At 40.9% G+C, this 25,732-nt stretch overlaps 1 protein-coding gene and 1 long non-coding RNA gene across 2 annotated transcripts in view; one reads left to right on the top strand and one right to left on the bottom strand.

Annotated features, from left to right (window-relative positions):
• Nucleotides 1-1,665, bottom strand: part of USP25 (ubiquitin specific peptidase 25) — a 131,682-nt gene extending 130,017 nt beyond the window's left edge. Inside the window, exon 1 of the mRNA XM_075909861.1 lies at nucleotides 1,394-1,665. Coding sequence (XP_075765976.1) covers nucleotides 1,394-1,441 — 48 coding nt within the window. The 5' untranslated portion in view covers nucleotides 1,442-1,665. The remainder of the gene's footprint in view (nucleotides 1-1,393) is intronic.
• Nucleotides 1-10,578, top strand: part of LOC112547591 (uncharacterized) — a 31,191-nt gene extending 20,613 nt beyond the window's left edge. The window contains exon 3 of the long non-coding RNA XR_003091356.2: nucleotides 6,354-10,578. This is a non-coding gene — a long non-coding RNA (uncharacterized LOC112547591). The remainder of the gene's footprint in view (nucleotides 1-6,353) is intronic.
• The last annotated feature ends 15,154 nt before the right edge of the window (nucleotides 10,579-25,732 follow it).

The following is a 25,732-nucleotide window of genomic DNA, read 5'->3' as shown; positions in this document are numbered from 1 at the left end:
GTAGAGACACAGGAGACCTTAAAACACTGTAGCTGCAATGGTACAGCTGTGTAACTGTAAGGTCTGTTGTGTCAACAATGGACTCATTTCATGTTAGCCAATGAAAAATACCAGACAGTACCAATTTTCAGCAGTGACAGAGTTCAAAGGTTTCACATCACCATGAGCCCCAAATACATTTTTCTAGTTGTAACTGACAAAGTCATTACATATACAACTACAAATGTAATAAGACATCCAAATATATTTTACAATCATTACTCCACTGTTACATGCTCACAATAGCTTCCACTTTTTAAATATCTATTGCTATCACTAGTGTATTTGCATTTTACATGTAAGAAATACCTTTAGTCCCTTATGTTACCACACAGTACATAATTCTCTAAAGAGAATGAAGGCACGTGGTATAAAATATGGGCCTTAGTCTATAATCCTTAGTCATGTGATTTTTTTTCTCTTAACTAAGAATCCCATGAGCTCAACAGGACCACTCATGAGCTAGTTTCAAGACTGGACCCTGCATACCTGTACAACCACTTAAACACAGTCACCTTTCAGATGAAGGCAAGCAACATGACCTTGCACTCCAGAGCATGCTGAACAATGATAGTGGGAGGTGATTTTACTACAGGTGCAGCACAAGCGCCTATTCTTTTACATATGTATTACAGGATATTTAAGGACCTCTCTTCATCTGAGCACATCCTGATGGAATCTGTACATTCTCACTACATCTACATAGGGGAATTCAAAAGTTATTGTGCCACAGTCCCCACTCCACTTCTCCTCAGGCAGGACCAATGTACCTCAATTACTATAACAGGAGCACTGAGCCACTCACTGCAATGTGTTGATTTCACAATAGTAGCTAATTAAACCGTTTTTTGCTCGTAACTTTCATGTTCAATCAACATGCAAGAGGAAAACGCTCCAGAACTGTAAAGGCCTGGAATGGGGGCGGGGGGAAGAGGATCTATTCTAAAAATCTTCCCAGGGAAGGACTGAAGAGGGCAGGGGGGAAACGTTGATTGCCTGGGGGGAGGGGGTGCACGGGAGGACACAGAGCAAAGGGGCTGTGGAAACGGGAGGGGCGAATTGTTTTCAATGGGCGCTGGGTGAGTGGCTACACCCCACGTCTGTCCTGGTGAGGGAGAAAAATTAATGGGGCGGGGCAGGTTACAGAGCCTAATGGAAGAGAGACATCGTGCAAGACACCGCCACGGGCCCCAGCCCACAGGGCCCAGCCAGCACCGCGGGTCCGCCCCCCGGCCGCCAGCCCGCTCCCCCGCTAAGGTCACAGCGCCAAGGGGCCGCGCGGATCCCCCGCCCCGCCGGGCCCTCGCGTAGCCGGGCGGCCGCAGGAGGCTTCCCCCGGGCGGCGCGCTCCTACCTTCTGGGCTTTGCTCTGCTGCTGCAGCACGTTCTGCTCCACGGTCATGGCCCCGGCCCGGCGCCGCTGCCCGCCTCCCCCCGGCGCGGGGCAGCGGCTGCAGGCGGCGCGGGCAGCGGAGAGGCAGGGGCCGGGCCCGGAGCCGGGGAGGGCGCGGGGAGCGCGGGGAGGGAAAGAGCCGCTCAGGCCCGGCTGCTGCAGCTACCGCCCAGCCCGGCCCGGGCCCTGGAATGTGCCGCCAGCTCCGCCCTCGGCTGCCAGCCCGGCCCGCCCAGCACCGCAGCCAGCCCCCGGCCTGCTCGGCTCCCACCCCGCGCCAGGGCCCTGCTCCGCCCTCCTCTGCCTCCCCCGGCCGCCACCGCCCTCATCCCCCCCGCCCCTCTCCTCAGCCAGTAAGCAGCGGCACCGTCTTCCCTCCACCCCAACTCTCCACTACTACTGCCCTTCCTCCTTCCACACTCCTCTCCTCCTTCTTCACCAGTTACCACAGCAGCAACTTGCTCAACTATGGGCAAGGGTTGCTGGGCTCCCTCCCACTCGGGTCCCTCCTTCTCTTGATCCTCAGAAGCTGTTCCCATCTAACCGCTAGTGTTAATAGGTCTTATTCTACTGTCAGGGTGCCAGGAATCAGGACCTCATTCTCCTGGACACTGTACAAGCACAATATACTGTCCACCCTCCCCAAGCGAATGCCTCTCCTCCTCTAATCACTAGTGTTCTTACATTCCTCCTCCTCGGGCCCTGGCAGCGGTACCTCATCTGTCACAATTAGGGTTGCCAGATGGTTTCAACAAAAATACCAGACACACTTGACATTACATCACAATCTACATTACATCTTATTTAGAAAATACTGGACATTTATATTTTCTTATTTATATTTCCTCAATGTTTCCCAAACAGAAAGCTTAAATACTAGACTGTCTGGTTCAAAACGACACCTGGCAACCCTAGTCACAATCCCTAATTACATCCCTAGCCCATTCCTTTCCAATTCCTCCACCTACTTACTCTGTCCAAGAGAAGCAGCAGGACTTCTGCTCTCTCCCTTCGCTATCCAGTCACTAGTGTCAGGGTACGTCTACACATCATAGCTAAATCGGAAATAAGCTAGGCAGCTTGAGCTATGTCAATTGCGTAGCTTAAGTTGAAATAGCTTATTTCAGCTTTTGATGCTGTCTACACAGCAGTAAGTCTGAGAACGAGCACTCTTTCTCCAACTACCTTTAAACCTCATAAAGCGAGGGTTTCAGGAACTCAAGTAAGAAATCCTCCAGCTGGACATTATTTTGACATTTTGTTGAAATTACTGCTTGTGTGTAGACAGGGACTATGTTATTTCAGAATAACAGTTATTCTGAAATAATGATGCTGTGTAGATGTACCCTCAGTGTCCTCTTCACCCTTCTCTTCCGGGGCAACAGTTGAGTTTTTACCTATTAGTGTTATTACCCATCCTCTCCTGTAAAGAATTCCTACCCAGTCATTCCTTCTACCTTCCTTCCTCTCTTCTAGTGCTCCTGGCCTCCCTTTTACTCTTCAGAAACAACCAACTCCCTAGTTTTTGGCCTAGTCTACACTACAACAGCTTTGTCGAACTAATTATATCAGTATACATACCAGAGCCTTGTAAGTGATGCAGTGTCTGTGTAAATACTGTGTTAACTTGTATCAGCTGTTGCCTGATTTGTCAATTTCTGGATACATGAAATTGACAAGGAAACCTGGCAGCTAGATTCCCTCTAAGCTATGTGGCCAGGCGACTGCTATTAACTTCCATGCAGGGCTCTGAATTGCAATGGAGAGAGGCGCTGCAGCCCACCAGCTCCAACATGGAGCTGCCCCAGGCTTGCCATGGCTGGGGAAGAGCTGCCTCTCTTCTGGCCCCAGCCCAGCCCCCACATGTACCTCTCATGGCTGGGGGAGAGGTTCCACAGTCCCCACCTAACCTAGCCTGGACATGCCAGGGCCATGGAGTGGCACCCTTCTCCAGCCAGGCCCCTCTGGAGCTACTCCACCCATAGAGAGGCACTTCTCACCTGGCTCAGAGCTTCTGCAGTGAGAGAGGGCTGGGGTTAGTCCTCTCTCCCTGGAGCAGCCTGCACTCCCTCATCCCCTGCCTAGGGTTGCCAGGTGTCCCCTTTTGAACTGGACAATCCAGTATTTGAGCTTTCTGTTTGGGAAACAAATTGAGAAAATATAAATGAGAAAATATAAATGGCCGGTATTTTCTAAATAAGATGTAATGTAGATTGTGATGTAATGTCAAGTGTGTCCAGTATTTTTATTGTAACCATCTGGCAACCCAACCCCTGCCCCACTCTAAAGCCCATACCTCCATTTGGAGAACTCACTCTCCACTATACCCCAGCCCTGAGCTGCCTCCTACACCCCAAACTTTGCATCCCTTGCCACACCCCACAACCCACACACCCCCAGCCAGAGTCCTCACTCTCCCCCCCCCACACACACACCAGCCCTCTGTCCCAGCCCTGAGTCCTCCTCCCACACACTTAACTGCTTGACCCACCCCCACCACACACTCTCCATGGAATCATAGAACACTAGAACTGGAAGGGACCTCAAGAGATCATCAGGTCCAGTCCCTTGCCTTCATGGCAGGACCAAGCACTGTCTAGACCAATGTTTCTCAACCTTTTTTTTTTTTTTTAATAAAATACCCCTTTATTAAGAAAAAAAAGTAAGTACCCCCAGTAGCTACAGTTTTCAGACACTATTTTTTTCTACCATTGCGACATATTTTGTTTAAACAACTTAATCGTAACCGGGCGGGCAATGAAACTTTTGGATATAAAAAGTACAAAAATAATAAAGTGCTGTAAAACTTAAAACAAAAATTCAGTTTTCTCCAAATTTCAGTTGTGTTGACCTACCCCCCAGACTTCTCTTGAGTACCCCTAAGGGTACTCATACCACTGGTTGAAAAACAATGGTCTAGACCATCCTTGATAGATGTCTATCCATCCCTGATGGATAGATAGATCCATGTGCAGAATGAGTTTTGTGAAGTGTATCAATATGGACATTACGTGTCACACATCATCTCCATATTGGTGCACATTACAAAATTCTTGCCACACAGGGCAGGCCCGCTGACAGCAATGTAGGATTGCTAACCCGCCAGGATTGTCCCGGAGTCTCCAGGATGTAAAGATTAATACACTTGAACCTCTTTAATCCGGTAGCCTTGAGAAATAGGCTATGCCGGATTATGAAATTCTCCAGACCATAATGAAGGGCACTTGACCTGGGGGTGCAGGATCTGAGAGGGAAGGAAGGAGAGTGAATGAGAGGGATCCGGTTGTGGTGCTTACCTGGCACCCCCACCACTCCCAAACCTGCACTTTGCTGCGCTTCCATTTCCCCAGCTGGGGGACTTCCTCCTTTCCTTGATGGGGTCCAAACAGCAGAGGTTCCAACCAAAACTGTCAATCTTACTTGAACATCTGTAAAATATGTTGTGAGCAGTGCCTCATTTTGGTATCTCAAACAATAATGTAGTCGAGTGTAAATGCAAGTAAGCTGAGTTCACCCATTTCTCATTTGGAAATATGAAATTTATGTTCGGTTACCTACCTTTAAAAAAAAAAACCTATGCCACTGATTTCAAGTGAGTAGAGTTTGCAGGAGAAGCACAGGTCTGCCAACTACAATAATTCAAAATTTGAAATGGGTTTTTAAAATAATGGTTCTTTGTATTTGCCTTCTGGTTGTTCCACTTTTAGGGTTCACAATTTCAAGCGTTCTTTACAACTGGGAGTACTAGAAGCTTATTTTGTTAAAAATAAAATCTGAGTTGCTCATATAAAACATGATTCCAAAGGCTAGGGCTCTAAGAAAAATATTAAATAATGTGAAACTCTTGATAAATTCACAAGAGTAGGCAGCACTAACATCACAGGATTTTTTTCCCCAAATAATTCACACTACATAGTCATTCAAGTTCTATGCCTCTTCTCCTCTTCAATTTTTATTCCAACTCCATACCCACAGTCATAGTTCAAATATATTATGTGAGGATACATGTATGTCTTATTTAAATACATATCCCAATTATGGACAGAAGAGAGCTGGAGAAAATTATAGGCCAGCAGTCTCAAATTCAGTTTACTTTAGGGGCAGTGCCAGTCCTCAAATTCTCCTAGCAAGCCAGCAGGCACTGCCCTCTTGCAGAGGTCTGGGATGGGGAGCAGGGGTTTCTGGGCATTCTCCTCTCCCCTCCACATCTCCTAGCCCCTCTTACTGGCCCACACACTCCCTCCCAATACAATCCATGCCCCTTTCTGCAGTCTCTGGGTGATTTAAAACCTCCTGGAGGCCCCTGCTACCACCACCAGCAATACAGTGGTGCTAGAGTGGCTTCCTACTGCTAGCTCCATGCTTCTCCCAGCACATCCCTGTGGCCCAGGAAAGGTGTGTGCAAAGTCATAGATGCAAGCTGTGAAACTATTAATTCATGTCGTGAAACTCACTAGACATCAGTGATGCCAACTCTCCTGATTTGATCACAAGCCTCCTGATAATTCATGCATTTTATTTTTTCCTGAAAAGCACGAGCAAGTTTGTTAGAATTAAGCCAGATCTGAGAATTTCACTACTTGATGCCTCATCCACCACTCTGTAATTACTCTGATTTAATAGATTATGATTCTTTGTTGGTACATGGTATTAGAAGAAAATCCCAGACTTTTTTTTTTTTAAAGGAAGACTTTAGGTCTCATGGTTTGTGGAGAAAAGCTAGGAAACATGCCCCAAGTTCAACCAAAGACCTCAAACACCAGATGCCAAATAAAAAATCACCAAGTATATTATTATCTGTGATTTCAAAAAATAAATTCTTTTTGTGGGGTGGGGCGGGGCAGATTATTCATGAGTTTTGAATGATTGGGGTTGGCAATAAAGCACAAGCAATTTAACAGTGTCTTCCCCCTGTTTCCAGGAGCTCAGGCAGAGACCAGGATCCTACAAAAAAGACATGAAACTGAATCCTCACCTTGACACCCCCATCTCCTCCTGCTTGCATGTGCCCCCACTAATATCTGTGCCCTTGCCCTGGAATCCTGTCTCCCCTACCCTGGTCACAACTACGTCCTTGCACTGGAATTCCTTGCCCTCACCTGAAGTAAACAAAAATCCACCTGCACGACCCCACCAGCTAAAGAAGCACATCAGCTCGAGCAGCTCCCTGGCCTGTGAGGTTTGCATCAAGACAGTGTAATTTTAGGGAAAATACAATTTTTCTTAATCTAACAAAGTTCTTAAATCGATGTTAAAAGAAAGTATTTCTTTCTGTGATTCTCTACCATTGTTATGAGGCTTTGGGGTTTCATTTTAGACCCATTAAAATTCACACAGCAACAGCAGTGACTAAACAAGCTTCCCCCATCTCACTGAGCCACTATAGGCCCAGTTATTTTCTCTAGCATCTGGTTATTTCAGTCTAATATTTTTGCTTGTTTGTTTTCTTTCCTTATTTTATTTTAGCTTTTGTGTGGGCGTTTTTGCAATTTGTTAACATTTGGTCTAAGATTTGCTGATCAGAGATGTATTAGTAACAGTTTTAAATGTTTTGCCCGTCATCGCATGTGGCTTAGGTAATTTACACATTTTTCAAAATAGTATTTAACATTTACTGTAGAATAGGCAGGAAGTACTATAAAAGCCAAATAATGAGATTTGACAGTGATCCAAAGGTGTCTTTTTATGGTTGAGAGCCATGATTCAGACTCCATGCTCAATCAAAGGTTGGCTCCACATGAGCAGCAATGGTTTCTTTATTAAAAAAAAAAATCTGTTGTATTATTGTACCCAAGAGACAAGACTGGACGCTATGTCCTTCAATTCAGTACATAATTTCCCCATAAATCCATGTGCTTATGCATATTGGGTTTTCATGTATAACTTTTAATATATTTATTTAACAACTTTCTTCTACATCACACTTGTGTATTGGCTTGGTGTATGCATGATGTAATGAACATAATTTTCAATCATTTATGTATGGCATAAACACTTTTAAAAATTAAATGATAATTAACCATTTTCAAACATCTACATTTCTGCATCTGCCCACCTCACCCTGCTGTAGGACCCCCACTCCCATACATTGTGTAATCTGTCTCCCAAGTTGCCTCTCCAACCTGAAACACAGCTGCCACTACCCAAACACCACACTATCCCTTTCCCCACAAACACACATCTGCTGCTATGCAAACCACATACACGTGTTCCTTCTAAGTAGGAATGGGCCCCAAAAGAAAACATTTTAAGTAAACTTTGACTTTTGCCCTATTTTAACACATGCACAGGATAACCCAAATTTACATTTTGTAGAATAAATACAAAATACAAATTACTTCCATATAGCATGCTAATGATAATTGTATATATATCCCTGACTAATACACTCCTGGAATAGATATTTATAATTGAAATTGCATCATGGCAATGAAAATTATGATTCTATAATACATATGGCACCGTTGAAAAACAGATGGAACTGAATTTTATGTGCCATTTGCAAGGGTTCTATATTAAGTACATTTAATGCAAGACTGGAATTTAAAGTTAATCAGAGAAGAACAGGAATTATAACCAATAATCTCTTCCTGAGAAATTTCTTTATAACAGGGGTGGGAAACCTTCTTTTGGGTTGGGGGCCACTGATACACAGAAAAAATCAGTTGGGGGCTGCACACAAGTGAGAAGCAACTAAACCCTCACGAATCTGTCCCTCACTGGGGAAGGGAGAGCCCCAAGTCTTAGGGGCTGGATCCAGGTAAGCTGGGGGCTGCATCTAGCCCCTAGGCCTTACGTTCCCCACCCAGTTTTATAATATTGCTTATATACAGGACTCCCTAACAAAAACAAAAACAAACCCCGGTGTATGAACTCCCCCTTCTAGACTGCAGTGATCATTTAGCTTCCAGTGTTGTGATTTCTAGCTGACCTTACTGATAATATTAGTGCACAAAAATAGAACAAAGCACAAAAATAGAACAAATATAACTGTTTGTTTCTAATTCACAAGAAACAAATAGAATTGCAGCAGCATCGCGTTTGCTTAGCTGTCTGAGCTACCATAAACAGTTCTAATGCTTACATTGCCTAACTACATAGGAAACTGACAAAGTGAACGGAAGTTAGACATCTAATCATCATTGGTACTGTTGAAAAGTTCCACAAACTGGCATTGATAAGAATTTAAAATCATAGACAATTCAGGCCATTGCTATCTATGACACTTCTGTCTGGACAGTCATCTGTTCTCTTACTTGAAACAACCCCAAAACACCAGCACCTTAGCATAGGTTTCCTTATATATAAGGGCGATCTCCAACAAAACCTCTCTGTGTTAAATATCAGGGCTCCCTGAAATTTCCAACAGGCTTGTTTCAACCTGATTGTTGAACACAGTCTCTACTTAGGAGCCTAGTTAAACTATTTATTCAGGTGGTCTAATAGTTAAAGCAAGGGAATGCATGTCACAGCCTTTAGGTTCTCTAATTATGAGGTTTTTAATTTGCTGAATGACCTTGAGCAATCAACTCTAACTAAATAATCAAAATATAGGATAATAAGAACAATCCATGAAATTGAGATGATCTAGCCTCTGTAAATGATTGCACCCCACTTTATCATATAAATCTACCAGTACACTGTAGAAAAGCTTGATTTTTAGAGGAGCTGAGCACAGACATATCTCCAGTTGAGTTTAATGAATGCTGCAGATGCTCAGTACTTCTTTGGACCTGGGATGCAACCATCTGAATTTACACAGACTTGTTTTGTTTGGTTTCATAGAAATGTAGCATTGGCCTCAGGAGGTCACTGAATGATCCATCCCACACACACGAAGGCAGAATTAAATGTACCTAGATGATCTTGACAGATGTTTGTCTAACCTGTTCTTAAAAATCTGAAGTGACAGGGATTCCGCAAGCTCCCACGTTAATCTGTTCCAGTGTCTCACTATTCCTAAAGTACAAAAGCTTTTCCTAATTTCTAATATAAATCTCCCTTGGTGCAAACTAAACTGATTATTTCTTATCCCACTGTCAGTGGACATGGAGGCTGCGTCTAGACTGGCATGATTTTCCGCAAAGGCTTTTAATGGAAAAGTTTTTCCGTTAAAAGCATAGATTGGTACGGACGCTCTTGCGCAAAAGCACTTTTTGCGGAAAAGCGTCTGTGCCAATTTAGACGCGGTTTTGCGCAAGAAAGCCCCAATCGCCATTTTCTCCATCGGGGCTTTTTTACGCAAAACAATTTTTACCTGTTTACACTGGCCCTCTTGCGCAAAAGCATTTGTGCAAGAGGGCTTATCCCTGAGTGGGAGTATCACAGTATTTGCGCAAGAACACTGACAATCTTACATTAGGTCGTCAGTGTTCTTGTGCAAATTCAAGCAGCCAGTGTAGTCAGCTGGCAAGTTTTTTCGCAAAAGCGGCTGCTTTTGAGGAAAAACTTGCCAGTCTAGACGCAGCCGGAGAGTAATTGTTATAAAGTCTCTTTATACAACCTTTTACATGTAAAGTGTGATGCCCCAGGTTTGACCACATTACCACATCGACCAGATATTTTCTTTGAGCTAGACCACATGAACATCCAGGCTTTTTTCTTGAGTGGTTACAGTTAATTTAGAGCCATTCATAATATTCTTTTATAATGCACATTAAACAGCATTTGCCAACAGTAGAACTGGTTGCAAAATTTCCAACTGAATGTTTTTTCTCTCAGAAAATGCTAGTTAATAAAAAGCAAAACTTGTTATAGAAATGTGTTGATTTTTACATTTCATTTCAGGAAAAAATTGGAAAAGGATTTTGATAAAGTTGAAATGCTGTTTTGACATTTTTAGAATGGAATGTTTCAAAACAACTTTTGAATATGAAATTTAATTTCAGGAAAATGTTAAAAAAATAAAATATCAAAATCAAAACAAAGCATTTCAATATTACCAAAACCAAAATGTCCCTGACTGAAAGTGATTTTGTTGTTAGAATTTTGTTTTGTGGGAAATGTTTTCCTCTTTTGTAACAGAAATTTTTTTTTAAAATCACAGAATTTTCTGTGGAAAACATAGTTTCTTCCAGTTCTAGTCAGTGAATTTCATCTGCTACTCATCTATCCAGGTTTTTCTTGGTTCCCACTGAATAAAATATAGCAACCTATAGTATACCCCAACAAAATCTCTCTCATACATGAAGCATTGAGGCCTCTCCCTTGCATAAATTATGAATGTCAACTGCTTCATTAGCCCAGGGGTGGATATAGGGCAGGGCTAGCGTGGCGGCCGCCCCGGGCCCCGCGCTTCAAGAAGCCCTGCGCATGCGACGTGGCAAAAGGGGGCCCTATATCCGGTGCTGCACTGGGCCCCGCAAAATGGTCATCTGCCCCTGCATTAGCCAATAACTTTACATTTGACAGCATGTGGATAAATAAGGTTGTTATCCATCAATGTCCCTGTAATCCTGAGAAGTCATTGAGTAGGACCAGTTTCAAATGCCATTATTACTTGTATTACTATAGTACCTAGACCCCATTCTGTTAGGTATTGTGCAAACACAGCTTTATTCTTTGCTTGTGATACACCCTTAATTTCTATTTGCCTAGTACTGCACAGAATTAAGTCCTTGCTCCCATTATTATGAAGTGTCATTGTTCATTCATAAGAACATTACAAGTCAGTTACCAGCCTGTCTCAAATGTCTCAATAGCAGAAAGTTTGTGTTAAATTTTGTCATTTTTATTTTAACTGATTCATGTTACAGGACTTGATAAGTGTTATTCTCCAAGAAATGGAGAAAAAAAAAGTTAAAATGGTAAAAGTCCAAAACAAAAGGCAAATGTTGAAAAACCTGTCTGTCAATGTTCCCTCTAATTTTTTCCATCCATGTGTAGAATAAATTTTATGTGCAATGAGGCATGTGCGGGTAGAAACATGCTGCTGGCAGTGGGTGCTGTGGGCGTTCTGCTAACCAGCTGGGTGTCATTTGTCATAGTCCTGGGTGGCCGCCCAAAAACTCAGCTTACATGGAACACTACTCACTGTGTCTGATTTAGTGTAACATCCAATTAGTGAGCACCCAAGCTCGGGATAGCGATTAGCACAGATTGCACCACATGCAAAGGGCGTATGCATTTCAATTTTCTTGATAAACTATCCTCAGAGCTCCCACAGCCAAGAATGGAAACACCTGTCACTTTTCTATACAAGCTTTAGAGTGGGGGTTATGGTTTACTACTGAGCCTACAATTTAAAAAAAACAACCCTCTGAACAAGAGTATAGGATCAGGCTCATACATATGAACATATGTATAAGATCAGGTGCGTACTGCAATTTATCCTTAGCATGTATACTGAAAATATATTCTAACATTTTTTATTTCTGAAATAAAAATGGTTTTATTTTTCAGCTCATGTTCTGAGTTCTCTCAACAGCATTAATTGACAGATGCAACAAGAGCTTTGTGAGTCAGTAGGTATCTGAGGAAAAGAAAATCCATTTATTTCTATTTTTCTGTTATGATTTTAAGTGATAAGACTGCCGCACTCAGACTTACAGCAGAAATACAACTTAGTTACAGATCACTTTAATTTCTCTGTTTTGATATCTCTTATCTAAGCAGTGTGTAGCTATCTTCTGCTGTGGGTGAACAAATCTGCATTTTAATTTAAAATGGAATAAAAGGAAAAATAAGAAATGACTGAAATTGGGTTGGTCAACTTACTCAAAATAAGTTAAATATTCTACTATAAGAGGCTTATCTTGTTCATGATCTATGCACAGAGCTCCTGTTGACACCCATATTATTGATGTCAATGAACATTCTGTTTGTTGACGTAGAACAGCATCTGATTGAATGTACAGCTGCATTCTCTATGAACCCATCAATTACAATATTTGACCCTAAGTGTACAGAGGGAGTCACAAGATCTATTACTTAAATTACAATGAGATTTCCATTCACAGTGAAATTGAATACTCCAAATAAAAACAAATTAGATTAATATGCAAGACACTTTAAAACTGATCTTGTTGACAAACTTTACAATAATGCTTCTTCATCAGAAGTTATATAAAAAGAAAGTCACATAACAGTAATCTCAGATTACAGTGCTACTATAGTATCAGATGTAGTAGAAGCAAGGCATTTAAATGTTAAAACAAGAACAGCTGAGGTGAAATACAAGACAAAGTGTGACACATTAAATAAACTGGAGCCCAATGAGATGAGATCAAAGTGTGATGTTAGTCATATTGCTTGACAAATAATCTACAGTGGCACTTGCTATTCAATAGGGACCTTTCATTGATGATCTCTGGGAGCTTTAGTTCCCTGTTTGGAAAAATATTTCACAGGAAACCTTCACAGATTTTATTTATACAATGAGCACTGCTCTTACACATTTGATTTATAGAATGACATTCTACAGAAACTTTGGTGGTGCCAAATTCAAAATGTAATTTAAAAGTCAATATTTATGAAGAGATATGCTAGATTGTTAGGCTGTGTTCAGACTCAGGTTTTTTTTTTTTGAAAAACGTAGCCTTTTTTCGAAAAAACTTCACCTTCGTCTAGACTGCAGCCGCGTTCTTTCGAAATTAAATCGAAAGAACGCAGCTTTTCTTTCGACGGCGGTAAACCTCATTTCACAAGGAAGAATGCCTTTTTTCGAAAGTGCTCTTTCAAAAAAAGGCGTTCTTGAATGCCAACAGGGCTTTTTAGAAAGAGAGCATCCAGACTCAGTCGCTGCTTTCTTTTGAAAAAGCGGCTTGCTTTTTTGAAAGTACTGCTTGCAGTCTAGACGCTCTTTTTCGAAAGAGGCTTTTTCGAAAGATACTTTCGAAAAAGCCTCTTTCGAAAGAGGCTTGCAGTCTAGACATAGCCTTACTGAGCTATAGTAGAAAGGGGACTACTATGACACCATGATTGCGAAGGTCACTATTCAGTGACGCCATTGGTGAGGGCAAGGGTTCATTGACTTAAAATGGGACTAGAACGAAATTGGCATGCTCTCTTCAAAGGGCAACTGGATCTTGTGTCATCAACTACCTATGTAATTCTCATTAAGTCATGTACAACTGATGCCTTTCATGAACATGCCTTTCAGAACAAGTTCAATATACCACATAGCTCAATGAGACAGGCAGGCAGAATATGCACACTATGAATATCACCTAATCTACTTCTGCTGTTCAGAAGGCGTTAACAGCTTCTACTTCTGTTTATACCAGCAAGCCTGCATTATTATGACCCATCATGATCCATCTAGGAATTTGTTATAAGCACTGAAACTGGGAAGAAGTATAGAAGCAGAGATAAGTTGAAGGAAATGCATACAAATTGAAATCACTAATACTAAATTTCATAAGTAATGCTCTGAGCTGAAAATGAGGCATTAACATATAATTATACAAATACATCACCAATGAAAAGCATCTTGCATAACATCTGGCCTTGCTAATCTTGATGTTCGTACTTACACACGAGGAAGGCTGCAGTGAATGTTGTAATTAATGGAGTTTAAAGCAGCTACAATTCAGTTCTGTTTTTTATCTCACTGTAACTGGTTTGCCCTCTTTTGGCTCAGATCATGTGCTTGCATGCTCTTGCTACGTCTTCCTGCTCTAGTATGGGATGGTATCCCAGAGTTCCTTCCTCTGGATTACTTTAGGACCAGGCTTTTTTTCTCCCCTGCCCCAATAACTATTTGGAGGGGTTTTAGAAGGACCCATGTCTGGCCACTACTCAGGGAGGTATGTCTACACTACAGGGTTTTTTTTCGGAAAAAATGCCATTTTTCTGAAAAAATGTCACTTACGTCCACACTGCAATCACGTTCTTTTGAAAAAAAAAATCAAAAGGACAGAGGGGTTTTTCCGACATTGGTAAACCTCTTTCTATGAGGAAGAAGCCTTTTTCTGAAAGAGCTCTTTTGGAAAAAGGCGTGTGTGGACGGGGAAGAGGGAGTTCTTTCAAAAGAGGAAAGAGGAAAAAGCAGAAGTGTCCTGGTGGCCACTCCATCCATAGTAATAAAAGCTTAAATGTGAGACAGCATCCACACAGAGTGGATGCTATCTTTTGAAAAAGCAGATCACTTTTTTGATGCACGTTTGCTATATAGATGCTCTCTTTTGGAAGAAGTTTTTTTTCAGAAGATCTCTTTCGGAAAAGCGTCTTCTGAAAGAAGCATCCAGTGTGGACATAGTCTGCGTTCAAGTCCAGAGACTCTGTAAATAGCAATTGCCTGTGGTGTCCCATTCATTAAAGTTCTCCTGCTATTCTCAGTCCCTGAGCCATTTCTCCCTAGTCCTGCAACATCCTTGACTTTACCTCAGAGCTTTGTCTCAAAGTTCCATCAGCACCCTGTCTAGGACTCTACAGCTCTTACCACCAGCCAATCCCTGGTCTTCAGTGGCTGATCCTGGGCCTCAGTCCAGTCTGCAATAAGCTCTCCACATTGAACTGATCACGGTACTGCTGATCGCACAATCAGCCAGTCTTCACTCCTTGATCTCCAAAGAGGAACTGCCTGGCTCTGGCCCAATTTTAATAAGTGCTAAGCACTCACAACTACTGTTGAAGTTAACAGGAGCTACAGGAGATCATCCACTCTGAAAATCAGGGCAAAGGATGGAGAACTTGAATACTGAAGTGTCTCATCACTGTCCACTTTTCAAACTGTTGCCACTCTGTTTACTTATCTTGGAGATGGTGTGAGATTTAATCCATTCACCTTGGTGAGGCATCAAGAGACCTGTGCATGCAGGATTATTTGTATTTCAATTCATTATTTGATTTATGGAAAATCTAGCCTCATTGTGGTAGGTGCTGTACATTCATAGATGAAAGAGATATTCCCTGTTTAGATGGGATTACCATTCAAGAAAGCTGTGACAGAAATGTGAAGTACTCTTGTACTTATTTGGTTCTTTTATGCTACAAATTCTGCTGCATTGAGATTACAGCAACACAGCTGTGAAAAATTTGTTTCTATTAATTGTTAACCAGTGAATGGAACAGTGGGAGAGGTCAGGTTTAGAAACAGACTATGGAGTGGAGGGAGAGGAAATCAAGCTTTTTTTCTCTCCATCAGTAATACAAAATATTATAAAAATATCTTGGTTATATATATTTTCTTGGTTATATTGCCTTTTCAGGGTGTGAAGACAAGGACTTATAACAGTCAGGTATCTATGTTCCATCTTGTACACTATGGTAAAGCTTTATGAAAGATTCAAGGTTAGAAAAGGACCACAATAGAAATATAGACTAGTATAGGAATAGAACAAGAATAGAGAAACTTAACATAACTTCATTAGAGTTCTCAGGGATGAAATTGTCTTTGTGTTCCCAAACATAATGCTGTGCTCAGACCGAGCCATTCAGTCTTACAGTATTGGTAGCACTTTTGATTCAAAGTTGCCACAGGACAGGACTTGAGTCAGGATAGCATCAGTTTATAAGCTTGGGACCTCTACAGCATTGCAGTCTGAGAAAGGCAACAACAGTATTGGGTCTCACTGTAATAGCATCCTTTATAACCAACACGACACAGAGATAAATCAGTCAGTGAAAAAAGGGACTGTCTAGTTGAAGGAGGAAACTTGATACATGGTGTAGGGCAGTGACTCACAACCTCTCCAGACTACCGTTCCCCTTTCAGGAATCTGATGTGTTTTGCATTCCCAACAGTTACATCTCTCTTAAAAGACATAAAAATACAAGTGGCATAGCACCTCATTATTGAAAAATTGCTTATTTTCTTATTTCTTGTAAAAGGAATCAGCTGTAATATAAATATTGTACTCATTTCAATGCACAGTAAAAAAAGAACCGTAAAGACAGCTTATTGTTTGTATGACCTGTTATTTGGTGTTACTAGTGTGTTTTATGTAGCCTGTTGTAAAACTAGGCAAATATCTAGATGAAATTATGTACCCCTTGAAAGACCTTTATACCAGTGGTTTTCCACCAGAGTTATGTAGAGAAGTTGATGAGAAATTATCTGACATTTTCTAATTTTTTGGTATTTCAGACAGTCATGGGTTTAAGGTAAACTCGGTGTGATTTTCCAAGATACTAAAAAAGGCAGATTAGGACATGAACCTTGAAATTTGTTTCTGGATTATGCAAGTCTGGTGTTAAAATGAAGTAGTACTAATTCTTTAAAATAGTTTTCAATTAGGAAACATGCCTATATATGAAAACATTAATAAACAATGTTTTTAGAGTTCTTGTACATTAGCTCTCCATTGATTTCTACTTTGGAGACTTACATTTTTAGCAAATGTAAGGATAGATAAGATATTCTCTTTATACCTGACATGTTAATCTTACTCTTTAGAGCAGTGAAAAGGTAAATAATTTATGGCCAAGACATTTGAAAATATTTTGGCATTTTCATCAACAATCTTTCCTACAGCCATGCAGTGTATAGGGTAGAACCAGAACAAACAACACTACCAGTCACCTTCCTTAACCACAAAGCCATCCTTCTTCATTTTGAAAACACAGAAAACCCACATATACAAGATTTTGAAATCTTTCCTCTGATAAAGGTCTGGATAAGCATCGGAATATTACACTGCAAGAGTAGTCCTATCTTAGAGTATCTTATCCCAAGACTGGATCATATACAACTCTCCAGTACAAAGAAATCATATACATTATTTATATTTATCACTCCTTAAGAAGCTTGAAACATGCCTTCTTTTATGTTTACTCTCACACATTATGAGGACTAGAGAGCTATTTATAAATAAGTGTTCCCAACTCTTATGGTTACAGCCTGATGAAATTTATTTTTTTCTTAAAACTTTAGCTCCTGGAGTCCTAGGACTACATGAGAATCTAGGCTTTTATTAAAAAAATAGTAAATGTCTAGTCCTCGTGGTTGTCAGACAAAGCTTAAAAATGTGATCCAAATGCACTATGAATGACCGCAGGTCCCAAAACAGTTACATAGAAGAATTTATAACATGTGTTTAAATCCACTATTGATTTTGGGGGCCTGATTTAAGATTTTTGAACACCGAGGACTGGCAATGCTAGTCTATGCACTGGAACTGTGTTTCAAATTCAAATTCAAGAGAAAACAACAATCCTTTTAATCACCACTCCATCACATTGTAGTAGCCCTTTTCTGTGTTATGTGCTCTGTTGTCGAACGGAGGAAGACAACAGAGCCAAGGGAGGGAAAGATAATGGATAGTGGGTGCACCTCACGCCTGGGGGTAGGTTGGATAAATACATTTTAAAAAAATCTACCCAAAAGTTACTGCCAGTTTAACCCTCAACTCGGTTTGAGAAGCAGTATCCATTTCAGTCTCCATCTGCTGCATAACAGTGATGCAGTCATGCTGTTATGAGCATGGGGAAGGCAAGGGAGGTATGTGAAAGTTCAGGGCCACTTCATGGATGTTTCTACTCTCTGCCCATGTACTAGCAAAATCCTTAGGGATCTTGAAATGTGCATTTAGTGGGGGAGGTGAACCTGAGATGTTGCCTCCAAGGGAAGACTTGGGAGAAAATGTGTATGTTTGAGCTCAATGCATTTTCTAGTTCTGTGTGTTTTTTTTCTTCATAGTGGAACATGTGATCACCTGCTGGGGCTGGAAATAAGACATGTGTTGTGTAGGATTTTTTTAGAGGATTTTTTTTCTGCCTATGTTGGTGCACCTCTGCAAATAGCCCATTTTCACAAACACATCAGAAAATGTGGTCTCCAAGCAACTTTTACATTTGAGCCACAATAGAGATGTGGGTATTATGTTAGATATTGCAGTCTTCTGCATATGTTAGACATTGCAGTCTTCTGCATGGACTGAGGACCCTACAAAATTACCCAAAACAACAGATACACTTGCCATATATTCTATCAAATTCTCCTATGTACTTTTAAAAAACACATGACAAAAAAACAAAACACAGATGGCCAAAAAACAATGAAAACAAAACGGGAAGAATACTGTCAGACTATGATGGCCTTCTAAAGTAGGCAGCCTATCTAGTGACGCTCCTCTGCAGTGAGCAAGACTTGGCAATTTAGTGCTCTGCCTCAGTTTCCCCTTCCTCATGCTGTTGAGAATATCATTTTAATAACATCCTTGTTCAGGCTCATTTATTATGACAAATGTGAGTATTTCAAGTCAAAAAATAAAGTCATCAAAGTTCAAATTTGACAATGTCCACTCAATTAGGAATCTTAATCGAAGGATCTTCTGCCACTACTAAGGTTCCTCTTCCATGCTGACATTCAACAATAGTCCCACCATGTACTTACTGAACATAAGAAAGCAAATTTTGCCATTTCCTCAGCAACACTCCAGCATTCTCTTTGTCCCTACTCCTGGGGCTCTGTGATATCTTCTCTGCTCTTATAACTGAGGCTATGGGTGTGTCTAGACTACATGCCTCCGTCGACGGAGGCATGTAGATTAGCCAGATCGGAAGAGGGAAATGAAGCCGCGATTAAAATAATCGCGGCTTCATTTAAATTTAAATGGCTGCCCCGATCTGCCGATCAGCTGTTTGTCGGCAGATCGGGGCAGTCTGGACGCGACGCGCCGACAAAGAAGCCTTTCTTCATCGGCAGAGGTAAGCCTCGTGAAACCAGGTTTACCTGTGCCGATGAAGAAAGGCTTCTTTGTCGGCGCATCGCGTCCAGACTGCCCCGATCTGCCGACAAACAGCTGATCGGCAGATCGGGGCAGCCATTTAAATTTAAATGAAGCCGCGATTATTTTAATCGCGGTTTCATTTCCCTCTTCCGATCTGGCTAATCTACATGCCTCCGTCGAAGGAGGCATGTAGTCTAGACACACCCCATGTCTAGACTGTAGCTTCTTTTGGAAGAAGCTTTTCCAGAAGAGATCTTCCAGAAAAACTTATTCCAAAAGATAGAATCTATTTAGTGTGGACACTCTCTCACATTTCAGCTGGGACTAATAAGGACTGAGTGGCCACCAGAGCACCTGTGCTTCTTCCCCTTTCCTCTTCTTTTGAAAGAACTCCCTCTTCCCCATCCACACACACCTTTTTCTGAAAGAGCTCTTTTGGAAAAGGCTTCTGCCTCGTAGAATGAGGATTACCAATATTGGAAAAACCAATATTCTTTTGATTTTCCTTCAGAAGAATGTGATTGCAGTGTGGATGTAATTGAAATTTTTTCAGAAAAATGGTAGTTTTTCAGAAAACTCTGTAGAGTAGGCATACCCTAAGTGCTGTCTTCCAGTCCTCTCCCTTGGAGGCTCCTATGGCTTCCCAGAGAGTCTGGCAGCCTCTCCCAGTGTGCTGCCTACTGATTCTGCTTCCTCAGCCTTAATGACAAGTCTGGATCTTCACAGAGAACACCTATCCCCTTTTCAGATGCATCTGATTATTCAACAGAGTTGGCTGGTCCCAGGACCGTAAAGGGGCATACCATCCTGTTATGGGAACCAGTGAAGATCTTTGAATTGATCTCAAGACATCAAATAATGTCAAGGGTTGTACATGTAAAGGCATAGAGAAGACAACATGGTTTGTAAAGTAGAATGTCCTTACAATCATTCTTTACAATAACGTCTTTACAATAATTCCTCTCACCCGCAAAAAAGGAGAATTTCAATTCTTTCAGCGCATGATACATTAGGTATGGCAATGACATTATATTATACAGCACATTATATCTTCTATAACTAAGTTATGGCTATTTTTGTAAATTAGATATATGCCATTACTTGTTCAAGTATGATAAGTTAATTATAATAAAAACAGACAAAGATGTATATTTTCACCTTGCTGAAATCGAATGTTAAATTAATATTGTTTATACAATTTCATAATCTGAATGGATGTCTCGCATGCAAAATACTTTTAAAACCTTTAAAAAGAAAGTGACTAGACTTTGGAAAAATAATGTTCAGATAAAGAATGACATTTTATGAGATTTGCAATATTGCCTTAAATATTTGTCAGTATCATGTCCATTTTAAAGGAATCTGACTTAAACTTTTGCATATGTTATTAATTCAGCAGAGTCAAGCTCAAGCTTCACTGAAGCCATTTCAAGACCTCTGAATATTACTTATTTTTCAAAATATAAAGGAATTTATCTTGTCTGCTAGTTCCATTTAACATACCACATATTTTTCAGTTTTCATTACAAGTTACCACGTATATCTTTATTTTTACTATTAAGCTTTTCGTTAGTTTGCTTGAGAAATAAGTTGATAGGAGCTAACATAACTATACTAAACTCTGTGCAGATACCAAAGTGCAAGCAATGACCAGAGAAAGTTCTGCCATAGTGGACAAGATAACTGAAATAATATGCCAACATTGTGGAAATATGTGCCATATTCACCTGTGTGTTTCTGAAAAAAAATCTTAATTGCAAACATTTAACTGGGCTTTGAATATTATCAAACCAATATGATAGCATGGCCCTTTTTTTGCTTCTGAATTTCAGCAATAAATTCAATTTTTGTTTGTTTCACTTTCAATTTCCAATACAACATAGAATGGCCACACAAATAATCCATATTCAGAAGGCCCATCTAAAATTAATCATTTTTTCCCTATGCTCTTTAAATCAACACTTGATGTCTTTGAAAAGGAGTGCTTCTGACAGTTCCACAGCAGAATTTAGGTGATAGTATAAGCCTGAAGGTTCCTCTGCCCCTCACTGGGAGATCGAACAATTGGAGATATCAGAGCTTGTGTCTGAGGCTATGACCTCCCATAATAACTATATTCCACTAACACTGAAACAGGAGGAGGCTTGTGAGGACAAGAGCACCTTTCGGAAGAGATGGATGCAGATTTTAGGAGTCATACTCCCAAGAAAGACTAACCACAGTTGACCACACATTCTTAACCAAATTAACTCTTTTTTCAGCCTCATTTTTCTGAATACATCCAATTCACATGCACAGAGCATACTGTGTCTTGCTCATAACCAAACAACAAATCTGTAAACTCAATTTATTTTTTCCTGCAGGGTGAGAAGGAAAGAGACTGTCTGTTATTTTTAAATTCTTTATAGGTCTTCTGTCAATACATAGAGAGATAGGCAGAATACAGGTTGAAGTGGCTCCAACTCCTCTTAACTGATTCTGTAATGAATTCTTCTAAAACATTAAAATTATTTGAAATGTGAGCTCTCTTATCTATTGTTTAACAACAGGATGGCCCGCAAAATGTTTAGTCTTGGCACCTCTGAGTTGTGCAATACTTCCACTGTCTTTGTTTGACTGAAGCTATCACTTTCCCCTCTTCATCATCATCACCCTTCACGCCCACTGGCATATAGGGCAGCAACAAAGGTGCTCCACTTCTGTCTGTCACTGATCAACCTCTCAATAGTGCCCCAAGTGTGATGCCTGCTCTTCATTTCTACTTCAACAGTCCGGCGCCATGTTGTCTTGGGTCATCCTTGTTTCTGCTTCCCTTCAGCGGTCCAGTGTACCACAATCTTTGTGAAGGAGCTTCCATCTTTCCTGAGCATGCACCGAGTCCATCTCCTGCATCTTTTCATAGTGATGGTAGCCATGTCATCTTGTTTGCACTGTGCAAGCAGGTCCTAATTTGAAATTATTCTTGGCCAAAAAAATATGAATACTGAAGACTTCGGGTGTGAAAAGTCGACAATTTATCAAGGTCATACTCTGTCATCCGCCAGCATTCTGATCCATAATGGTGATAAAACACAGCTCTGATAAAACCTCAGTTTAGAATGGATGCTGTACTGTGATGACTTCCATATAGCACTCATGAAGACATTTCTGGCTTTACTGAGTCTGCTCTGGATATCGCTTCTGACACCTCCATCTTGCATGATAATGCTACCCAACTATGTAAAGCTCTCTGTAATAGGTAGGTCGTGGCCATCAATCTTAACTGGTGCTGGTGCCTCAATATTTAGAGTCATGACTTCTGTCTTTTTCTGGCTAACTCTTAGTCCTACCTGTTTTCTGAAGATGCAGAGTCAATTTGTCTTTGCTTGCATATGACGATGCATATGGGAGAGCAGCACAAGGTCATCAGCAAAATTAAGGTCCTCTAATGTGGAGAAGATGGTCCATCTAATGCCTCTTGGCTCATCTTCTGTTGAACGCCACGTAACCCAGTCTATGACTAAGTTAAAGAGAATGGGAGACATGACGTACCCCTGCCTTACTCCAGTCTTAAACTTTGAAGTGTAGATCATTGTTTCCTATGCTGCATGTGAAATTATTATAAAAGCTCCTAGTGAACTATACTAGTTGTTGTGGTATTCCAGATGCTTTCAGAATACGCCAAAGACTATCACTATGAATGCTGTCAAAGGCTTTTTCAAAATCAATAAAGTTGAACTGCTTCTGCCATTCCATGCATTGCTCAATGATGTTACGCAGTACAAGAATTTGTACACACCCCTTTCCTTTGTGAAAGCCAGCATGTTCTTTCCTCAGTGATTTGTCAACAGCATCTATGATCCGCTGAATAATGATCTTAGCAAGGATCTTGCTTGGCACTGAGAAGAGTGATGCCACGTCAGTTGTTACAGTCATTGAGTGCTCCCTTGTTGGGTATCTTGACAATAATTCCATTTGTCCAATCCTCTGACACCTGCTTCCCTTCCCATATTGCTGAAAAGAGCAGTTGGAGAATAGTGGCAAGTTCTGGGTCTGCCTTGAACAATTCAGCATTAAGGTTATGTCCTGGAGCTTTACCATTCTTTAAGGATCTTATTGCCATGCCAATTTCTTCCATTTTTGGTGGAGCAGTATTTATATCAAGGTCTGTTTTCGCTTCTAGAATATTGGCTTCTTCTTCTGGTGGTGGCCTGTTTAGAACTTCCTGAAAGTGTTCTGCCCAATGAGACTTGTTCTCTCTCTGTTGTAAGTAGATTTCTTTGTTTGTCCATTACAGGGACACTTGTACTGGCATGATATTTACTGCAGACAAGCTTGGTGATTTTAAAAACCTTTCCTCGCTCTCTTCGAGTAGCTGCTTCTTCAGCTTGTGCTGCTAGTTCCTCTATATGAGCTCTCTTATCAGCTCTCACCAGTTTCTTAACTTGCCGGTCTGCTTCCTTGTATTGCTGCTGCTATCTTTCTTTCAGTCTTCCTGATTTAGCATCTGTGAGTTTCTTCTTTAAGGTACATCTATTATCAATTCCTTCCATGTGTCTGGCATGGTCCATACTTTTTTCTTCTATTTGTTTGAAACCTAGACAGTCCTCGCTGCTCTTTGCATATATTATTGTAATTTTTTCCCATTTCTTATTAATTTCTTCTATGCTGTGAGTTTCTTCTTCAAGATCTTGTAGTGCTTGAGATCTGTTTTTTACCTTAAGAACAAAAACATTCTTAACGCTGGGATCTTATAGCTTCTCTACATCAAAGTGTTTCTCTATGGGTATCTTGCAACCAATGCTTCTTAGCTTAAGCTTTCTGAGTGCTGTCTCAAGATGATGATCACTGCCAACATCAGCCCCTCTTTTCACCTTGACATCTAGTAACGAGCATCTCCATGTTCCATTGATCATCAGATGGTCGACCTGATTACTGTCCCTACCATTAGGTGAGCACCATGTTAACTTGTGAATTTTGCGGTGAGGAAAGAGAATACCTCCGATGACAAGACTGTGTAAAGTTCAGAGTTCCACTAGCCTCTCTCCATTCTCATTCGTGATACCACACCCATGTTTCCCCATGGTTCTATCATTGTGCATATTATCCTTCCCAACTTTAGCATTCAAGTCCCTCATGACTATTATAAGATCATGATGTAATGCTGTTTTTATTTCAGCCTGAAGTGTTCATAGCATCTTTCTTTTCTTCTTCACTTCCATTTGTTGGGGCATAACACCGGGTTAATGTAATGTTTACCTTTCATTCTGGCTCTCATCAGTCTTCTGTTGATTGGTTTCCATTCCAGGAAACATTTCTCTATTGCTTTCTTCAGGATGATAGCTACTCCCTCATGGTGTTGATCACCATCCCTTCTGGAAAAAAGGACTGTTTCACCAGTACTAGACTTCATTCTTCCTGATCCAATCCATCTACTCTCACAGATACCAAGAATACGTAGTTTGAAGCGTCTCATTTCATGAGTAATCTATGCTAGCTTACCTGTTGCATACATGGTACGTATATTCCAATTCTGGTCTTAATCATGGCACTCAGGACTTCCATCTTCATGTCAGTAGCTTCATTTCTGCTTTCACCACTGGCAGTCATACAAGTCACTGTAAGTGACACTGGAGGCCGGTCATACACAGTTGAGAAGGAATTCTGTTGCGGTTTCCATAACAAAAGGCTTTTTCTAGGTCAGGGTTCTTAGCCATGAGCCAAGCCCCCCCAATCCTGGAGAATCGGTGTGCATGCTTAGTCTGGTTCCTCCCGCCTTGACCTTTCTGGCTTGGATGAACCTACTAGAAGCACTAACCTGCCACCGGCATAGCTCCTGGGATCATAAGAACACTCAAGCTGCCCCATCCTGACAAGGCACATGCACAAGAGGCAGACTTTCCCCTTTTGCCACAGTGATTTTCAGTGATCCAATCAGTGCTCCAATTAACCACAGTACCTTCAGCAACAGATGGCACAGCAGACAAAACTCTGAACATTTATCACACTAACATTTGTCTCTGGCAACAATGTAAAGGCATATGGGATCTGAACTGTTAGAAGTTGCTGTGTAGCAACTCTATGTAGTGGTAATTAAAGAATGAATGTTGCTTTATCATAACGTGAAGAGTCATCTGACTTTACTGAAAAGTCTTATTTTTCAGGGTTTAACACAGAATATCCAGTTTCATATCATCCTTAACTCACTCTCATGCTTAAATATTTCACACAATACATACCCGTGCACATAAATTCATTCACTATTTTGGAGATCCTTTTTTCCCCTCAGTATTGAAAGTAACTTCCAGATCCAGGCTGTTTTCTGGCAGCCCTGTGAAACTATTTTAGATTAAATAATTGCATAAGAAATGAAGCTTAGCACACAAGAGAATCTGGCCACATAAGGCCCAAATTGTGATATCAGATGTGATTCACAAGGAAATCACTAGCAGTTGCTCAAAGTATCAGAATAGAATTTGTTCAGAAATTTTCAGTATTAAAATAAAACGAGATTCAGGAAGAGAAACAGTAGGAACAGGGACATTTCAGTTATTCAGAAGAGGGGGAATGCTCATGAATCAAGTGCATGCACAGAAATCTTTAGTATCCAACTAAATATCCCAGGTTCACTGAAGCAGTCCTGCTAGTTACAGGGCTCTTCCAGAAACGCTATAGCAGCACTCTTTCTAGCTTCCACTATAAATTGCGT

The sequence above is a fragment of the Pelodiscus sinensis genome, chromosome 1 (assembly GCF_049634645.1).
Source record: "Pelodiscus sinensis isolate JC-2024 chromosome 1, ASM4963464v1, whole genome shotgun sequence".
In the NCBI taxonomy this organism is placed as follows: Eukaryota; Metazoa; Chordata; order Testudines; family Trionychidae; genus Pelodiscus; species Pelodiscus sinensis.
This window is presented reverse-complemented; position numbering and strand designations above follow the sequence as displayed.